This window comes from Argiope bruennichi, chromosome 2, assembly GCF_947563725.1.
Source record: "Argiope bruennichi chromosome 2, qqArgBrue1.1, whole genome shotgun sequence".
In the NCBI taxonomy this organism is placed as follows: domain Eukaryota; kingdom Metazoa; phylum Arthropoda; class Arachnida; order Araneae; family Araneidae; genus Argiope; species Argiope bruennichi.
The window spans coordinates 90,221,245-90,242,617 of NC_079152.1; the positions used below are offsets into that span (position 1 = coordinate 90,221,245).

The 21,373-nt window shown below is 25.5% G+C and overlaps 1 protein-coding gene across 2 annotated transcripts in view; it reads right to left on the minus strand.

Moving 5' to 3' along the window:
• The window catches only part of LOC129954919 (pre-mRNA cleavage complex 2 protein Pcf11-like), a 41,825-nt gene that overhangs the window by 11,010 nt on the left and 9,442 nt on the right, over nucleotides 1-21,373 (minus strand). The window contains exons 3-13 of one of the 2 annotated variants that reach the window (XM_056068182.1): nucleotides 13,954-14,181; nucleotides 13,509-13,562; nucleotides 10,625-10,813; nucleotides 8,068-8,690; nucleotides 5,740-5,855; nucleotides 4,560-4,614; nucleotides 4,344-4,437; nucleotides 3,622-3,706; nucleotides 1,791-1,954; nucleotides 1,219-1,704; nucleotides 969-1,018 (exon numbers count right to left, since the gene is read on the minus strand). In XM_056068182.1, coding sequence (XP_055924157.1) covers nucleotides 969-1,018; nucleotides 1,219-1,704; nucleotides 1,791-1,954; nucleotides 3,622-3,706; nucleotides 4,344-4,437; nucleotides 4,560-4,614; nucleotides 5,740-5,855; nucleotides 8,068-8,690; nucleotides 10,625-10,813; nucleotides 13,509-13,562; nucleotides 13,954-14,181 — 2,144 coding nt within the window. The remainder of the gene's footprint in view (nucleotides 1-968; nucleotides 1,019-1,218; nucleotides 1,705-1,790; nucleotides 1,955-3,621; nucleotides 3,707-4,343; nucleotides 4,438-4,559; nucleotides 4,615-5,739; nucleotides 5,856-8,067; nucleotides 8,691-10,624; nucleotides 10,814-13,508; nucleotides 13,563-13,953; nucleotides 14,182-21,373) is intronic. The other variant, XM_056068183.1, reaches the window with a different exon arrangement.

The following is a 21,373-nucleotide window of genomic DNA, read 5'->3' on the forward strand; positions in this document are numbered from 1 at the left end:
GGAACTAAAAATTTTTTTTGTAATTCCGTGAGCCCATCTCGTGTATAGTCTATATACCAAATTCCATTGCAATTTGTTCACTCGTTTGCATTGTAGGATGCTATTTATAGGGGAAGTTTAAATACTTTTTTACAAAAAAAATTAGTTGTTAAATGAAATTAAATGATTAATAAATATATTACTACAGAAACGCATATTTTGGCATAATAGAATTTTACCATTCCTGAGCTTGATCTATTTCTTTTTCTATTAATTTTACAGTATTATTATTTTAAGCATTTTTTTACATACGTTATCTGTCTTATTTGCAATTAATCATACATATTTCATTTTCCAGGGTTTAGGTTTGGCACAAATAATTATTTTATGAACAATATTTTTTTTAATGCAGGCGTATTTGATATATCTATTCAATATTTAAATCAGTACAAGAATATGTACTTGAAGTGTGAAAAAATTGTTGCAAATTAGTAATAAATCATTTACAAAAGCAAAAAATGAATCCTATTTATTGGTAAAATTTATAAATTTTCATACACCTCATCTGAGAGGCTGAATGTCATACATGCCTGCCCTGAGTGGTAAATATTGTGTCAAGAAAATTGCAGATATGGATTTAATATATCACATTTAAATTCATGGTTGTAAACCTTACATATATAACCAGTTTGCTCCTGTGAATATAGTTTAGGAAATGGAGGCAAGAAAAAAAAAAAAAAATCAGAACCTCCTTATGTAATATAACTACCTGCATTAAAGAAATCTTGCATACAAAAGTCAGATATTAAAATTTACATAAAATTCAAATGCATTCACCAACAATTTAGGATAAATTAGATACAAATGCAGGAATTCATTTTTCCAAATTATGCAAATATTTCTGTTTTACTAAAAAAATTAAAGTAGCATTTAATTTCAGAAACCAACATTATTAAGCGGATAAATATTTAAAGATAAATAATTCATACTTGAGGATTCCTGGATTGCTACTACTATCCCAATGTGAAGAAATTGACATCTATTTGGAAGAAGAAAAAAAAAATTATTATATTTAGCTGGAAATCATTCTTTTCCAAAATAACATTTCAATATGTGGAAGAAATTTTGTTAAAAAAAATAACTTTAAAATCACAGTAATTGAAGAAACTCTTATTAGATAACAGAAGATTAGGAGGGAAGTAAAACAAGCACAGGAAATATAATATAACAATGACATACCCCAGACTGGCTAGAATAATTCATATTAGAAGCTACAGAAACATCTTGAGGCATATTCCAAGGAATATTAGAACCTTCTACTAAAGGAACACGACGCCAATCTACATCCTTCATACTTTCAGGTAAAATGGAAGACTTCATTACATGACTGGATTTTGATCTCATATCAATATCTTTATTATTTAAGTTTGTATCCATGCCTGGAGGTATTGGTGATATCCTTTTATCGCGATTGTATATCTCATATAATTCATATGCAGGTTCATCACTGATAACAACCTGGGGAGGTGGTCCATCAATACGAATTCTGTGCTCTTTCTTATCCTCTAATATAGCAGTGAAAGGCTGTCCTCCAAAGTAAGCTTCATATGGATAATTGTTTACATATACCTCTCGCGAAGGAGCACCAAAATGAATGCTGTTTCGTTTACCATCAGTTTCAAATTCAAGTGGTCGTCCACCAAATCCAAGTACTAATGGTTTAGGCTAAAAGAATAAATAGAAAAATAGATTAATAACATCAAATGGTATTTCAAATGATATCAAAATATTAAGTAAAATTAGCGACTTACAAGGCCTTCTACATATACATTCCTTGGTCCTCCATTGAAAGTAAGTTCCCTCGGTTCATTGTTATCCATAATGGTGAAACAGCGGTCATTAACAAAGTAAAGTTTTCTATTTTTGCCATCTAACATGAAAGTTTTTGGTTGTTGTGTTGGTTGTAATCTCTCATCTAAAGATTTTGGAAAGAATTATTTCATTATTCAAAATTAGAAATACAATCAGAATAACAGACAGAATAGCCCTCTTTGTATTAAGAGAAACCCAATAAGCTTTATGCCCATAAAAATGTTTTTTTAATATTGCTTCTGATACATAAAACTTTTATTTTCCCACAGTTTAAAAGAAGAAAAAAATAATTAAGACAAAAGCTTTTAACAAAAATTTAAAAGTCATTCTAATTTAGTCTTAAGACCAATTTCACAATCTTTATTTTTGTCTGTGTTTTAATTTTTATGCCCATCAATGTTTTTTCATTAAAAAAAAAAAACGATCAATAATACATTTAGCATACAAAATTTCAGATGCAGATTTAACCTTTTGTGAGGCAGTTTCCACTACATGGAACATCTAACTTCACTTGCTTCTAAAAGTATTAAATTCTACTATAAATGGGGGGTGGGGGATGAAGATTCACTTTTAACCTTTTTTAATAATAGATGACAATTTAAATCAAACTGATATATAACTTTCAGCTATAATGCACTATGTAAAAGCCTACTTTTTAAAAGGAATTGTTATTTTTTTCTAGTAAAAAATAATTATTGGAAAAATTTTCAGCATTACTTTGTTGTTTGTATATTAAACTATTGATACTATTAACTATACTATTAAACTATTTATACTATATATTTTTTAAAATTTTATAGATAAAGCATACATATAATTGTTGGATAAAATTAGGTGTTCCATCAGAACACTGTGCTGATTGTGTTAGTCAGCAGAACACTATGCCGGAAACAGAAACCCTGTTTGTTCCTTAATCTTCTCCCTTTTTCATAGAAAATGAACTTAATTCAAGGAATATTGTTTGGAAGGATCAGAATTCTTTCTAATGACCGACCCTTACTCTGTGTCTCGAAAGTGTGTGTGTTTTAAATCAGTAGCTTTGGTCATCATTACTTAGAGCTGCACGAAGTTTTCTGCTCTTTATTTTGAGTTTCAATAATGTTCATTTCATATTTAATTATGAAAATATTTTTTTAATTACATATATTATAGCTTATTTTCTATTTTAAATGTAACTGAATATTTTTTATTGCAATGAAAATGGCACAGGAATCAAATTGCAAATCTGAGCATACCTCCTTCTAAAGCATTTTGAATCTGCTATACAGGTAAAAAGTAGACTTAAAAAAAAATTACAAATGCAAGAGATTTTACTCATTTTCATGCTTTGCTGCAAAGTTTACACTAGCAGCACAGAGCTCCAGCTGATGCAACACCCCAAAATCATAATTATAAATACAATCTTCACGAAATTTAACATGTGTATCCCCTACAGGCCTTAATAGGTTGCCTACAAATTAAGGCAGTTAAGGAGTTCAAAAATTTAAAGGATAGTATGCCACAAATGGCTAAATAATCTTCAGATATATATGTATGTAACATAGATATATAACATATAAATAGATACATACATCTATACTTATGTAACAATATGTATCTATTCTTCACCAAAGGCATTTTATAACATAGTTTCTATACACTTATCTGTTAAACTATTACCTCCACATATCTATTAATAATGCACATTTATACAATATGGAACAGCATGCTTCAGTTAAAACATACAAAAATATTTATAAAAAAATATCACAGAGCAAAGGAAATACATACGAAGTAGAAAAGGCTTAGAATTGTATGCTTGATCTGGAATTTCTGTTTTTACAGTAACTCGACTTGGATCAATTTCAGGTACATTCTAAGATAAAACAGAATACAATACAAATTAAAATTGTATATACAGAACAAATTAAAATTAAGTAAAACAAATTGAAAATTCAATGTAAAAAAGGTGCAATAAATTCAAAAATTACCAAACAATACAGAGGAAAAAAAGTGCAGCATTGAATCAGTGTATTAAAGAAAACAGTAATTGCAATGGCATAAAGTAATGTTTATGATGGTCTTGAAGCAATGAAAAAATTCAACTGGTGTCTTTTCTGAGAATGGTATTTTAAGTTAAATTAATTTCCACAATTCAAATTTAGAAAAAGAGATGGAGAATTGTGCTTGAAATATACAGAAACTTTTTAGCTTCCGAAAATTCTTTAACTGCTAAATAAATGGAAATTTATGAACTGAACATCATAAAGGACTGAGAAAAAAATAAACTGTGCTTTATTTTTTTAAATATATGTTATTTAAATTTAATTATAAGATCTACTAAATCTACATATGTCTATAAAATTTCTGCTTTGTTTTTCTTTACCAATGAAAAACAAATTATATATATAAGGTTAAAGCATTATTAAACATGTTTTAAGCAAAAAAAACTCAAGGAATCAGATTGTAAATTAAAAGAGGCTTACATAATAAAGACCATAAACTACACAAACCTGAGGTTTGTCTAAATTATCAATATGCTGAAACTCTTTATTCCTTACTAAGCTTTCATCAGATTCAACTTTAATAGGTGGGTACTTTTGATCCCTACAAGTAAAAGAAAATTCAATTTATGGATATGAAATTTTTTTTAATACACAAAAATAATTTAAATCACAAAACTGATCATTACAAAAGGAATAAAAAAATAATGAATAGTATTTACATACCTAACATTCATGTTATCTTTATTGCTACCTCGTGGAAAGTAGTTGTTTGGTGATCCTATGAATAAGAGAGGAGAAAGAAAAAAAAACTAAATTTACAAATAATTTTAAAAAGATAATTTAATAATTTTGAAACAGTCTGTTACCATTCTATAGAAATTGTAAATAAAATTTCAATGAATCAAATACTATTGTATTATTCTTATGGATAAAAGATAATAAAATTCAAAGTTATTAAAATGAACAATCTTATTTTTAATATTTATTTTTTACAATTAAAAGCATCTATAGAAGAAAAATCTTGTTTAATAATTTTAACTGAAGTTGCTGATCAATGTGTAAATATCCATTTTTTTTTCTTATTTAAATTTATTTTTACAATTCTATGACACATCATTTTATTATTAGCAAGCATATAGAAAATTATGTTATTAATACTAAAAAGATTTTAAAGTCACTTTAACACAAAATTAGTTTTGGTCTTCTGTTTTATTCTGAATGTTAAAGCTGAATTATTCAAAATATACTGTAACAGAAATTTATTTCATTTAGAAAAATATAATGATATTAAAATGATACAGAGATGACTAACAAAAATGAAACAAAACAATGATTGCTTAAATTCAAACAATGCTGCATCAACACCAAATATAACAAATAAAAAATAATCATTTCTTTTCAAACTTAAAAATAGCCCTGAACAGGGTTTAATAATGTAAACCTAATTTAAAAAAAAAAAATCTGATAAAGAAATAAAAATTCAGTAATCAAAATTTCATTGTGCATTTTTTTAATGGGTGCATAGATTTAGCAGGACCCCCCCCCCTCCTTTATTTTGACAAATTACTTTTTACAGAATTAATCATTTTTTCCCATTATTGTTTCACATACTAAAAAGAATTTGGTGATTTTCAATGAATAAAACTTTCTGGGAGATCTTTCTAAATTTCAAAATGGCAAATTTCTAGAATGCTATTTAATTTAAACATTTTACACAAAATAATAATAATATATGTGTTGTAGATGAATAGAATAGATAAATAATCATTGGCACAAAATAAAGATTATAAATAACAAAAACCTCATTTTAAAAGAGACAAATTGTACAAACAGCATTGCTCTCTTAGTTGAAAGTAAGAGACAAAAATTATTATCTATTTCTAAGCAATATATTTAATCATACTTCTTTGATGCATTCTTCTACCTTGTTGGAGCCAAGGTTTATTTTTTGCAATGTTAGCATTCCTAGGATGATGACGATAATCCATATCTTTTTTTCCTTGATATGATTCTGTTAATCTAAAAAAAAAAAAAAAAAAAAAAAAATGTTTAAACAATGCACTATACATAATCTCTTTTAGAGAATTTCTTGTTACTTAATGGGCATTAAAGATGTGCACTTCAGAAGCAGAGAATAAAAGTGACATTTGATATCAATCAATCTGAAAATTTCAACACCACATTAACAAGAGGTGTTTGATCCCCAAAAAATTTAACATGCTACAGGTTTATAGAATCAAGTTACAAAACCAAGATTCTGCCACCAATCCACAGCAGCCTCAATATAGTTATATGAGAATATCAGGTGTCTATTATAATTATGGACCAATAACTATTTTTTACACTAATAATCTAATGAAGATAATCTAATAAGCATGCCTTTACAGTTTTTATTAAAGGATTGATCCCATATATTAACATTTCTCATTCCAAAGCTCATTTGAGGTTGGGTGTCTTTAAAATAAATATAAACAGGAATATGTGTTTGCTAATGTAAAGGGAAACATGCTCATTTTGAAGAGAGTAGATGTTATAATTAATGCTCTTATTTGGGATAGCATATTATTTTAACAAGGATTTTATTCCGCTCAGTTTCATTCGTGCAGTCATGGCTACAAGACCAGTTATCTTTATGAAGACGGGTGGAGTATATAAATTTATGGTTAAAAAAGTATTAAAACTTTAAAAGAAGCACTGCTTACACAACAAACACTGCCAATCACAAAATATAATTTTATTATATATATATATATATATATATATATATATATATATATATATATATATATATATATATATATATATATATATATATATATATATATATATATATATATATATTGGTATTAAATATCAAGTATTTTAATTTTTTTAAATCATGTTTGAAAATAAGACATCTATTGTGAAATATTCAAAAAAACTGTTTCCTTTCTATACAAAGGGTACTTTTTAGGAATTATCATGTACATTTCTATGCAATATAATGCTGACTAATCATCATCAACCTGTACAGACAGTCAGTTTTAACTTGTTTGATTCTTGGGTGTGCACTTTTTTTCCTGCATGCATTTATCCTGAAGGAGTTGATGATTTTTCTGTTTCAACGTTTTTTTTTTTTTTTTTTTTTTTACTTCAAAAAAATATAGATTTAGTATCAAAAATAATTTTTTTTAAATAAATTTTTTAAAATAGTTTTTTTTAAAAAACTAATCCGAGTTTTAGATAAAAATTTTCTGAATTCTACATGATGTTCACATATTATATCAAATCAATATATCTTAAGAAAAATTGTTAACATGTGTTGCATATTTATACATAGCATTTTTATTTCAATTTAGCATTTGACAACAGCAACAACCTATTAAATTTAACAGCTGTAAAATTGGGATTTCCTTACAGAAACTACTAGTATAAAATTAAAACAAATTTTAGTTGATTAAATACACATACAATACATTCATTAAAAACAAATTTCAATGAAAAACCATCCCAATCTTATCTCTCATGATCTTTAATAAATGAACAAAAGATCATGAAACACATCAAATACACTTAAACAATTTTTGGAATCCACTGCACATCTTGCCAATGAAAAATGGCTGTGATATTACACCATATAGTAAGCTATATAAAAACACAGCTATAATTGAAACATAGCTCTACAAGTAATAAAAAGAATAAATAAACTAATGCAATAGATTTCTTGCAGACATTTTGTCAATGAAGCAAATAAAAAAAAAACTTTTATCATAACTTTAAATAATAAAATACTAATTTTAGGCAAAATTTAAAAAAAACCTAAAAACTTACCAACACAGCTAATGTGCCAATGCAGCAATCTAGCTATATATATTTACAAAAAATTGATATTTCACAAAATAAAATAAATAAACATCACAAATGGTGATAATATCCAAGTTGCTTCATCATAGGTAAAACCTGAAAGAACACCAGCTAGTTTTAACATTATCAGCTAGCATTAAGCTTCAAAAAGTTTATCTTCTTTAGAATATCAAAATAAAAATGAAAACAGAATGCCTATAAAAGCTATTAAAAAGCGAATAAAGAAAAGTGAAAAAAACCCCAATCCATTATGAAAATTAAAACTTAATTTTAACAGAAAACATTAAAACAAACTGGTGTTTGTTATGTTCATCAGTTTTATTTGATTATAAATCAATTTTTTGCATATATTATGTGTATAAATAATAAAAAGGCATTAAGAGCTCACCTTTGATCTGATGTATGTATCTCTTTATTGTGAACAGCAGGTAATGGATCGTCTGTATAAGTGGATATGTGAGATTCTGTACCGGGTTCAATTTTAACTTTTGGCGCTTCAAATTTTCCCTTCTTAACAGAGGGGCCTGTAATTTCAGGATTCAATCTTGTATTATGAATAGGTCGCTTCTTATTTAAAGAGTCCTTACAAAACATTTTAGAAGGCATAGATTTCTTTTCAGGACTTAGTGGGTGCTTCTTATTTTGAAATTTGGCATTTCTGTTATTAACATGTTCTCTATTAGGAACGGGTTTCCTTGTGTTATTTTCTCTAGGGATTCGTTCCAAACCTTCATCTTTATTAGAATTTTTAATACTTTCTGGACCTTGATCAACTTTTGCAGCAGAATGACTTACTGCATTAGTCGTATTTTGAACTTCAGGTTTAGGACTACTTTTTCTAACAGCTTTAGAAATTTCACCTTCAATCTGATTAGTATTAGATTCTGAAGGCATTTTTGGCACCACTACAACAGACTGAAGGGGAACAGTACTTTTTGAACTTTCAACAACTGACTGGGAAGTTAACATACTCTTCTTCAAACGAGGATCTCGATGATTTAAAGGCTTCTCCTGAAAATGAATAAAGAATCAATATCAACAAATTGAAAGGGAAAAAAAAATCCATAACAAACATGAATATTGCTGTGTTTCTAAAATTTTTTTGTGCATTATTTCAATTGAAAGCAACTGGTAATAAACATATTACTGTAACATTATTAATGTTACATCATGTAACATTATTAATAATAATGTTAACTGGGTAAAAAGATTAATAAGAAAAATCAGTTAAAATTAATTAATAATAAATGAGGCGCAAGCACATAAATTTCAGTTTGAAAAAGTAACAGATTTATGGTAATATCCTCATGTTATACTTCATCACTATATAGAAGAATCCAATCTCACGTCAATAAGTTTTTATACATAGAAATAAATACATAAGTTTCATTTTAAAAACTTTTTAAATTGCATTAACTGTCAGAAAGTATGATATCAAAACTTAACAATTCTAAAATCTATGGATTAACTAAAAACGTAATGAAATTTGTTTATAATACTATTTTTCTTTCTCAATGTTTTAATTTATCCACAGTTGCATTATAAAATGCTTATTTTAAGAAATACTTCACATTTTTATTATTGCATTTTAGTAACACTTTTTCTTATCTGGATGATAAGACATTTTTCTGCATAATACTGTATTTGTATATTATACAGTATTATTTGTACATTATACTGCATTATATTATTATACTGCATCATATTATTACCCTACATTTTTTATTATACTGAATCACATTTTTCTGCATGAGTTTTGTTTAAATTCAAAATTGCTAAAAAAAAGCATTTGCCATGTTTGTTGTGAAATGTTTCACAATAGTTTGGGTAGAAGTGCCAATATGCACAAGCAAAAAATACTTTTTATCATATAGACACAGCTGAATTTATTGAAAAATTGAGAAAGCAGCTTCATTATAGATTTCAAATAAAAAGCCAAAATATACACCAAGATAATAATAAAACTTATTTATTAACAACCAAATTTTTCCATTTATCCTTTTAAAAATTTATGTTTAAAATCTGTTAGCACAATGTTAAGATATATTTAGTCAAATTTATAATGAAAAAGTAACAATTGAATTTAACATACATTCTTGGACAGTTTACATTTTTGATTAAGACTACTTTTTGGATCTGAATTAAAATATAGCAATCAGATTTTAAAAACAGATATAAAATATTAACTAGTTTTAAAAAGTTAATTTTTAAAGATTCTCCGAATCAACTTTAGTATCTTAAAATACAACTATCCTAATTTGTCTATTGAATGAAGTTTATTTTTTACATTGATCATGATTTATTTATTTAATATTAAATTTTTAATAAGAAAAAATATTTCAATGTACATGGGTATAATTAAAATAAAAAAATAAGGAACAGCAAAAATTTTTTGAAAAATCGTTTGCTTTCAGAAATGTTTATTATGTTAAGATATATATGCAGCTATAATAACTCAAACTAAGCAGAAGATTTTTAGTTATATATGTTGGCCTGAAATTGAATATCTCAGACTTTCTCATTAATTTTAACTATAAGTAAATAATTCACATTGAAAAATTAAAAATATTAAAATGCAATGACTTTATTTTTATGAAGCTTGTTCTAAAAAAATTATCCTTTGGTATATTAGCGTGGAAAAGTCATCATAGTTTAGTGTTAAGTATCAATTCGGCACTAAAATTCATTTGAAGAGTAATTTTTATTATGTATAAGTTGAACCATCACAGTGCTTAAATAATGTGATTAAACATTCTAATTTATTCAGGACAGTCCAGTTTTTTATTTTATGTCCTTTAATTATTAACTTTACTTCTAATTCTCCTTAACCAACTGAACTTATGTAATTAGAATCTCTAGTCATTTTTAACATAATACAGAATAATTCATCAAATGATATTTTTCGCTTTCCCTTCTTTATGCACCATAGAAGATAAGAACCAAACCTCAATGTTTGGCTGAGGTAAAACCACTGCTCCAATAGCTGACTTTTTCCTCTGTTTGGCAGCCATTTCCAGTTTCTTTTGTGTAAGTGCCTTCAACTGCATTTTCTTTTCTTCAATCATTCGCAGCATTTCGGCCTGCTCTTTCTTCAATTCAATCATTTTGTCCTTTTCAGGCTCTTTTGCAACATTCTGTAGAAGCAAACAAATATTGCTTGTGATTACAGAGTAAAGTATACACTCTATATTTTACAAATAGCAAATCTAATTAAGATTGCAGCCTTACTCTCTTCATTAAATTATAAGTAGAGAAATTAAAAATCCAACCACAAAAGTCTTCAAGATATGGTGCAATAGATTCACCGCATGAAACATTTTAAGCTTAACAAATAATTTTGAAGACTTGTATTATATATATAAAATAATAAGTGAAATCAACAAATCACTATCCAGCCCTAACCAGTGAGCTAATTTTATCAAATTGTTTCGTATAAAAGATCATAACCACTAGATGTATTATCAACGGTTGCTGATTCTCTCCATCTCCTATTTTCTAAAGAGATAAAATTAAAAAAATATATTTTTTCACTGTATCTTCTCTCTCTCTCTCTCTCTATTATATATATATATATATATATATATATATATATATATATATATATAATCTTGCAACAGAGTTTGCCAGCTCAAACCATAAAACTGATTTCAAGAAGTTTTATTCATATGAAAGTTCATGAATCTTAAATATGGCATCAAAGGCCATTCATTTTTAGGAGAAGTTGAAAAAATACAATCCCAAATCCCACTATACATTCTTTAAGAGAAATCTAGCAAAAGCGTTGACCAGCAAGTATTAAATTAATTATAAAAAGTTTAATTTCTTATGAAAATTTATAATCCTTAGATGAATGTTTGCCTGCCCCCCACTGTTCGCCATTTTCATCATAAATCAAAATTGCACTAATTCTCTATATGTTCTGCAAAGAAAATCTGGACTTTGTTCCTAACCATTGCATCAAGGTCGAACATTTTTTCTTTTTTCTTCTTTACATGAATACCCCTAATACTGGTTCGATCATCCGCACCCTTGCTTAACATTTAAGAAACATTACAAATTAAAATGCTGACATGGACTTCAATCTTAACAGAAAGATATAAGTGGCAACAATATTTTTATTACCAACTTGATATTTTGAACTAAGAAATCAGAATGGTCCATCTTTATTGTGTAATTTTTATAAATATTATTATAACTATAATTTTGTTATATTTTAGTTGTGATAAGACGTAGTTCATCAAAGCTGACCGATAGGATTACATAAATCTTTTTAACAACAGCAACTTCAACAATTATATTAATTACATTAATAAATCATATCAATGATTTTTAATAAAATGGATCTTATTAAAAAGCATTATTTTAAATTATGAAAGTATAATAAAGATAGAACATTCTCTAGTCTGTGTATTTTCAATAGGTGGTTCAAGGTCACATTTTCTACCTCGTTATTAATTGTCTGGTACTAGTAATGTGGTAGAAAATGTGACCTTGAACTGCCTATAGAAAATACACAGACTATAATTTGTTGGCATTGTTAACAAATGAGATGAAAATTGATCGAACGAAAATTAACTATTTAGTTGTTTATGTTCGGGGTCTTATTGAAGCTTTATTTTACAGTATCTCTCAAAAATTAAAGTGAGGAAGCAAACGGCTCTTGGCAACATGTCTAAGAGAAATGAGATTTCATATGAAACAAAAAACAGTTACATTAACTATTTTATTTAGTGGTTGTAATTGGTGAGTTTTTTGTTTTTTTTTAAGGTTTTCAACAGAGAGTACATACAATGCTTTTGAAGTATCTCCTGAAAATTGATAGTGGTTGCAAGAAAGGCATTAATGATTTGGTAAGAAATTCATATGATCAATGGTGAATTTAATTTCATAAGACATTAAAACTGGGATAATTGGTATTGTGTTTTGGCTCTGGGAATGGTCCTTAGTTGGGTTAATTACTTTAAATATATAGGTTATGGTCAAACAGATGATCATTCAAAGCAGTTATTTCGCCCAGTTCCAACCATTAGTATGATTTTGCCAGTTTTTATTTCATATGAAAACTCATAGTCTCTAGATATGTCATCAAGCATACCTACCATCCTTCATTTTTGAGTAAAATTGAAAAAGACTTTATAATGCATTATTTATAGAGGAATTTTATGAGCAGAATTCATCATCCAAAACCACAGAATGTATTTCTATAATTCTAGTTTTCTATGAAACTAGAACCTCTAAATAAGTCACAAAGGACCATGACTATCAAGGTTTCCCCCCCACCAGAGAATATACAACTATGTAATGCTTTTAGAACATCTCTTGAAAATGGACTGTGATTAGAGAAAAGGCACCACTAATTTCAAATGGAATAAAAATTGAAGAAAACGGTACAGTTTTTGTAGTTGAGAGGGGGATAGTTCTTTGGTTTATCCAATTATTTCAGATATACAGATGATGGACAAACTACTGGCCACCAAGGGCAGCTAGTTTATATGTAAATAATATTTATAAAGATTTTTAAAATTTTCATCTGTCCTTTTTAGAGGGAGGGATTGTTTAATACAACACTTTTTCCTCCTAGGTTGTTTATTTTACAACTTAGAAGATTTCAATCTCAATCTGTAAATTTTTCATGTTGCTAAATTATCTAAATTTTTCAACACAAAAAAAAAGAAAGAAAGAAAGAAGAAAAAATAAGGAAAAAAATATATTGTAGGAGAAAAAAGTAAAATTTTTGAATATAAAATTTCAAATGTGATTTAATCTAAATTGAATTTTTAAGAAAATTCTCATATCTGTTTGATAAAAAATGATGTTGTGAATTTTTACCTGATTTTTCTTTAAAGTATTTGGTTTGGCTTGATTTCTTGGTGGTTGAGGAACCTGGTTATAAGTAAAGAAAATTAAATAAAAACAAATCTATTCATGATTATGATGCCTTCTAAAAACGAACAAGACTTCTTTTTTTTTTTTTTTTTTTTTTTTTTGTTATTCTAATGGGAAATATAATTTGTTACTGAAAAGTTAGATCATCAGAACACTTCAAAATAAACTAAGACTACAGAATTCTCCAAACCTGACATTTACAATAGAATCAAATAATACAACAAAAATTAAATTTTTAAAAATAAATAAAAACAAGAAAAATACAATTGAAACATTTTTTTTTAAATCTATATTTTAAAACAGATATACCCCCTCGCCCCCCCCCCAAAAAAAATGAAATAAAAACTAAAAGGTCAAGGAAAATTCTTAAATTACAATAAGTCCTTACCTGAGCAGCAGGTCCACCAAGAAACTTAGGGTTAACATGAATGGCATTCTTTGTTGGGGCAGGATTCGCTACAGGAACTTTTGCAGCAACAGGTACCTTAGCTGTTATGGGCCAAGCAGGATCAATCGCGTTCACTTGACAATCTATTTCATACAACGTATTCTTTGATAAAATCTCATTCCATGTTTGTCGTAATTTATAAAGTGCACTTCTAGTTGCTTCATCAACCTACCCAAAGTAACATTGTATTTAACTTATTAAAAATTATTACAAACAAATAAAAACCTGATCTTGGGAACGTGAACCAGGCATAAAAGCATCAGGTATTTTTACATTAACTTAACAGCAGTAACTAGTATGATAAACATTTGTGTGAAAAACCTTTTTGATTAATGATACAATCGCCAAAACTTGCACAAACAAGCACATCAATCTTAACTGTGGTGTTTACTTCATATTGGCTGCTGTTTTCGAAATACTTAGGCTGCTGTCAAGCTAATGAAAAATTACCAGACATTTTCTAGCAGAGAAAATCAAAGTATATTACTTCATTTATTAATAAATCAGAAAAAATAAGAAGTAGAAAATATAGAGAGAGGAATAAACAAATAAATGCAAATGCAACAATCAGAACTCCAATTATCTGAATTAAATTAGAAATTGAGGTAAACTAGGTATGTAAAAATTAGAATAATTGGATATAGGCCTGAAAATAAATTTAAAAAAGGTATCAGACATATAAAAAAAATTTATAATTCATGTAAATAAGCTTAACAAACAATCTAAATTGAACTGTTGTATATCAAAAATCCTATTATGCATAACAATTCATTACATTCATACATTTGTATTAAAATTAAATATGAATAATATAATAGGTATCCTATTTTAGTTGCTATAAATATCTTCTTTCAGTTTGGAAGTTTAGACCAAAATTATTCATTTCATTCCCATTATTATTTTTCCAAATGTAACATTTTTGTTGTTATTGTTTTCCCAAAATTGATTCAGATTATTGGAATCTATAGTAATAAAAAAAAAGTAAATAATCATAAAGAAAACAAATTAATTTTTCAAATATGTATGTATATACAAAATTAGAGAAAAAACATTCTAACATTAAAATAAATGCTTTATAAAGTCCTACTTTAAAAGTCACTTTTTATTATTATTATTATTTCAAACATTATCACCAATAAATTCAAAAACGATACTAAGATAGCTATAAAAAATTACTAACATGAATCCAATGAAATAATTATAATTTAGAAACAAAATAACTTCAAGTATCTAGAGAAAGCCATGAGAAATATGAACAAGATATAAAGTTTAACTGTATAAATACTCCAGGAAAAGAGTCATCTGAAAATATTAATACAAATTACATCTTTTAATCAAAAAATAAAAACACTAGATTAAAATTATTATTTTCAGAGAAGAAAAAAGATCCTAACTATTTCACATCTATGTTTAATATTGTTGTCTAATAGTGAATTAACACAAATATAGACAGAAAACACACTTGTATCTTATTCAGTCACTAATTTCAATAAACATACAAGATTTTTTTTAAAACACATTTCAAACAGACAAATCACAATTGGTTAATACATTTTATTTATTTCAATAAATAAATTCTCACATTCACTTAAACAGATTATGAAAAAAATAGCATCACTTTCAGATTATAATCCACTGAGAACATTGCTCCTTTAAAAATTTATAAAATAAAATTACTAATGCATATATTAAAACTAAAATTTTTAAATTTTGATATACCTTTTTACTGTTACTTTTATTTGTAAAAAATTAATCAAAAACAAATGTTCGAAAACTTATAAAATGTATTCTAACTTCTTATTCAAATCTTGAGCAATCATTATAGGCTATTTTAAAAAACAAAATCTTGCATTAAAGACAACAAAACATTTAGGTGAAACAGACTAACTCTGTATCTCCTAAATGATTTTCAAAGATATTAAATAAAGATGTTATGAATAAAGATATAGTTTCATTAAATTTTTATTTAAATTCCTTTAAAAAAATTTCCTAAATTTCTTTTATGGAATTTTTTCTAAAAAATATTTTTTAAATAATCTCTCAGTAAATAGTAATTTTTAATAAATTTAAATACATTTCATATTTAGGATAAACGCAGTTTGAAATTGCTAAGAAAAATAAAAAATGGCTGATATTCATGTAATTTCAAAGTATTTCTCTTTAATCAGAATAAGTACCAAAAAAACTACAGTCTACATGGAGGCAAAGTAGAATTAATCCAAATTTTAAAAAAAATATTAAATATGATTAATAAGCATTTTAAATGGGTTTATGGTAATTAAAGCAAAATTCAAATAATTATGAAATAGTCATTACATACAGTTAATGCAATTCTTATTTTCAGACATTTTGCAGTAATTAATTTCCTAATAGAAGGACAAAAAATAAGAACTAAACAAAACAATATAATTCACCTAATCAATATTTATGGATATTTTGATTACATAAAGTAAGTTGTAATTAAAATGCATTACTTTAGAATAAATATAAAAGACTTTCTAGAAAAAAAAGAGAGGAATCTCTCTTAATAACAAAACTTCAAGAAATTTAATCCTAATTAAACATTTATGTTAACCTTTAATTAATTTATACTAGTCACTTAAGATATATATTTCTGATATGAGGGATATGAGGCATACAACCAAAACTATAAACTAAGAAGCAAGCCAAAAATAGATTAGCTACTGCAAATAGTAAATTTTAATTGATATTTTAATCTGATCAACAGTTTTTGTCTGGCACTTATTAGAGATTTTGATTAATGGGGGTGGGTAAAAATGCTGTAAGTGAAGCAATTCATCTCTTTCATCTCATCTGAACTATACAATACATTTCTGAGCAATAATTTTTATTAGTTTAAATGTCATCGTTAATATTTCTTGATTTAAAAGTTAACAGAATAATGCAGGTGAATGAAAGTCCAAGAAAAGTAAAAAAAACATCTGCTTGGAGCAGATTCAGGAATAATGTTTACAGAAAATTTAACTAGGGGTACACTTAAGACCAGGAGGAATTACTGTCATCATCATTTTTCAAAAGTAATATTAACCCAGGGAATATAAACCACATATTAGAAATTAAATAATTAGGCAATACTTCTTCATAAATTTGTAGTGAAAATTGATAGAATAATGCAAACATTTAAATCACACAAAAATAATTAAAATTATTGCCAATTAATACATTTTGAGACATTTTTTTTTTATATCAGCCTTTCTTTTGTAGACCAAAAGGATAAAATTCAGAAAAATTAATACTGAGTTATTCATACATAATAAAATATAGAATAAATATAAGAAATAAGCATTAAATTATTTTTAAAAGGAACAGAACACACAAAACAATAACAAAATTAATATCTTCATGATCATAACAATTAACAAATCTTTTACATGTCTAATCAATAAAAAATTTTAATTTAAAATATCAGAAAAATCAGACATAATTGTTCAGAATTCTTTAATAAAATTTTATTTAAAAAAATAAATAATGATAATACTTACAACTGTATGATAAACATATAATTTGTATGTGGCAAAATTGCCCATCTACAATCATCCAAGATAAATTAATTAGAAATTATTTTTTAAAAAATGAGATTTTATATTCATTGAATGATATGAAACAAGCTCTTTTTTTAACCTGAAAATTTTACTTGTTTCAAATCTTTTAATGGATTTAAAATCAAGTTCCTAAAAAGTTAAACACAATAATACGTCACTAATGCACTTACTCTATAAAACAAAGTAATTTTAATACTTTTTACATTTTCAACACATTGAGGTAATAAAAAATAGTCTTCTTCATATACTAAATAAAACTATTCCAAAAGTTTTATTTCAAACAGATTTGTAGTTTCAGTTCATAAAATCAGCAGCATTGAAGCAAAGCAATATAGTTCACACACTGTACATTACACAAGATTCAATACAATGAATTGAGGAATCAGCAGTATATTTCAATAATGCTGACATATTCAAAAAAAAAATTTTTTTTTAAAAGCCAAGCTTATACACAGCACTACTTAACTTCACTGATGACTCCTAGCAACTGATTGCAGATCATTGTTCATAACAGTTCCTTGTTTTCAAGTGTAATAGTCGAATCACATGTATTTTTGTTAAGATATATACCCTATTAGACATGGAAAATATCATATACATTATTTTTTAAGACCGACATTATATTATAAAATATAGAATAATATATTCATAATACAGAAGTATATATGTTTTTTTCCTTTGTATGAATTTTTTTAATTAAATGAATGCTAAATCAATTCTTTAAATATTTCTCTTTCACCTTTATGATATATTTAATGTTAAGGACCATATATTAAAATTAGAAATCATTATAAAAGTTTAAAAATTTCAATTGTTTTTTTAATAGTATTCCATTAACTGGGACCTACATTTTTTTGACATAAAGTCGCTTTTTTAAAGATAAAAAATTATGTGTAAAACTAAAATGTAACATATTCCTAATTTCTTTACTAAATATATGGTATCTTCATTTTCCATATATACCAAAACCGTTTGTTTTCTTAGTACATATGAAATAATTTTTTTTATTTATGTAAAATTCTTCTAGCTTCTTTTATTTTTGTCTGAGATTCAATTAACATATCAGGCAGTTTAGTTAAAGTATGTGTAACTTAAAAAACAAAATTGGATAATAATAACAAAACAAATTTTCCAAATTTGGTGTCACTAAAAATACACTTAAAACCTTAAAAATGCTTGCATAAATTGATGGCAATTCAATTTTTATCCTTCTTTCTAGAACTATCTTTTTGGAAAATTAAGTCAATGAAAAACAATTATGGATTACTTAAATTTTATTTTAGATTAATGACTGTTTCTAGAAGTGCCACATTTATTTATTTATCAAAATATTTTTTAAAGAAAATGTTTTGTTTTTCTTAATTTTTCATATCCTGCATTACACAGCATATTTACAAATTACTTCAGTCACCTGAGAAATGTTGTATCTACAAGTTTTTCATTTTTAAAAATGTCACAGTATACAATGTTTACAAAATTCAACAGTATAAGTGCAAAAAGCAAATAACACTGACTGTAAATAAAAATTTTAAAAAAAAGCATATGAAAACATATTAAAAAGTTCATGAGCAGCACATTTTCTTCAGTTTATTAAAATTGTCTCTTCTGTGGAATATTTTCTTCTTTCAAATAATAAGAAAAAAAGTCTTATACCATAAAATTCTCAAATAACTGTTTTATTTATGTTGAAATAAAAGTTATTGTGCATTGAAAATAAATGAATTTTTTTAGATATTTGATTTATACAAATAAAAGTCAAAAATGTATAAAATGCTATAGTAAAAAACACATAAGATTTTTACAAGAAATTTTATTTCAGAACTGTTATCTTGTAACAGGTTACATTCATGTATTTTATACATGATACAACCAATAAAATATATCACATTCATTTCTTTGTATGTTTACAAATAAGCTGTGTAAAATTTGTATAAAAATATTCAGACAAGCTGAACGAGAAATCAATATTGCACTTCATAAAAATATGCCAAATATATTTTATTCATAAAATATTCATCTCCATAAACTGAAATAAAATCTACTTAAGAAAAAATCTTAGGGGGGAAAAAAGCAATTGACTTACACACAATTTAATAGGAATAAAGTTAAAAATAAAAACAACTAAAGAAACCCCCCAAAAAAAATAATAATAATAATAACCATGTAAACATTTAAATTATCAACTAACAAAAGTATTACTATCAGAAACCATCAACTTTATTAATTTGAAAATAAATTTTTAAAAAGAGATTTCTCAAATAACAAATTTGTTTGATTTTAAACATTATATAAAAGTTGTATTAAAGGTTTAACTCTTACTCTATTCAATATCTAGACCTTACTTTTTTTGTTAAGTATATGATGTACTTTTAATTTCTTAAGTGAAATAAATGTTGAAAACCACAATTAAAAATGTTCATAAATAGTTTTAAGGCAGGAAATTTATATGCTTTCATATTCATATTTTATCAAGAACAAAAAAATTAATGTAAGCAATAACTTTTTTTTCACTAAAAATATTCAATAATTTGTTTATATAATACAAAAATATACTTTGAATAACTAATATAGTAATGATAAAGAGACACACCCAATGTATCCTAATAATAAAATTTAAAGAAAAAGAGCTAAATTAAATTTAAATATTAATTCAAAGGTTTCTTTTATTATAAAGGAATAATTTTATAATATTTTTAGCAAACGAATTGTAATAATTTAATATTAACTAGATTACACAAATTGTTAATTCCTTCTTATGATCATAAAGAAATACTATTCATCTTTAAAAAATAATTAGTCATCTAATTTCACAAGTCGATTATTTCCAATGAAAACTGATCAACATTCAAGATAATTCCCAATCCCAAATATTGGAGAAAGATTGTTTACAGTAAGAGATCAGGTGAAATTATTCTTTGTAAAGTTTTGGAAAAACCTCATCAAAGTTCTTTTTATTATTATTATTATTTTAATGAGAATACAGCTAGCAAAAAAATTATAGAAAAATGTATTTTAAAACATAAAAGATAGAATTTTTAAGCCTATTCAACTAATGACTTTTTTAAAAAATAAAGCTTATCCAAAAATAACTACTTTTTTTTTGCCAGAAAGAAATATTTTATATTAAATATCTGGACAGAACTAATTATAATTAATCAGAATTATAACTTAATAAACAATGTAGAATTTTATATTAAAGACAACCGCAATTCTTTCTTTCAACATGACATAATACAAATTATTTACTCTACAAAAGTGAAAAAAAAAAATGGGCATATATTTAATCTACAAAAGTGAAAAAGAAAAGGGGCATATTATATTTAAATAAAAAGGTAACAGTTCAATTTTTAATTTCAGAAAATTACCAAAAAATGGCAACATGAATGTTAAATTTCAATGAAATTTATTCAGAAATATATAGTTATCCTGACATGAAAACTTTACTTAAAAACTTTGTACGTTTTCATATTTTTATTGAGTTACTGCATTAATCAATTTATTGTAACAAAAGTTTTCAGTTGATTAAAACCATTTCTGAAACTTCTATAAGACAAAAAAATATTTTAGTAAATAGTGTTTTAAAATTATTTTTTATAAAAAAAAAATATTTTTTTTAGCTTACGACTTTGGTATATTTGCAAAATATTAACAAAAATATGATAACCACTTCAGATGTATCAAAATCAATTACACATACTTAAATTCATAAGCTGCAAGAATTAATAAAACTATCCTCTTCAACTTACTTTTTAATTTTTAAGCATGTTAAAATAAGTAAACTTAATACAATGCTATAC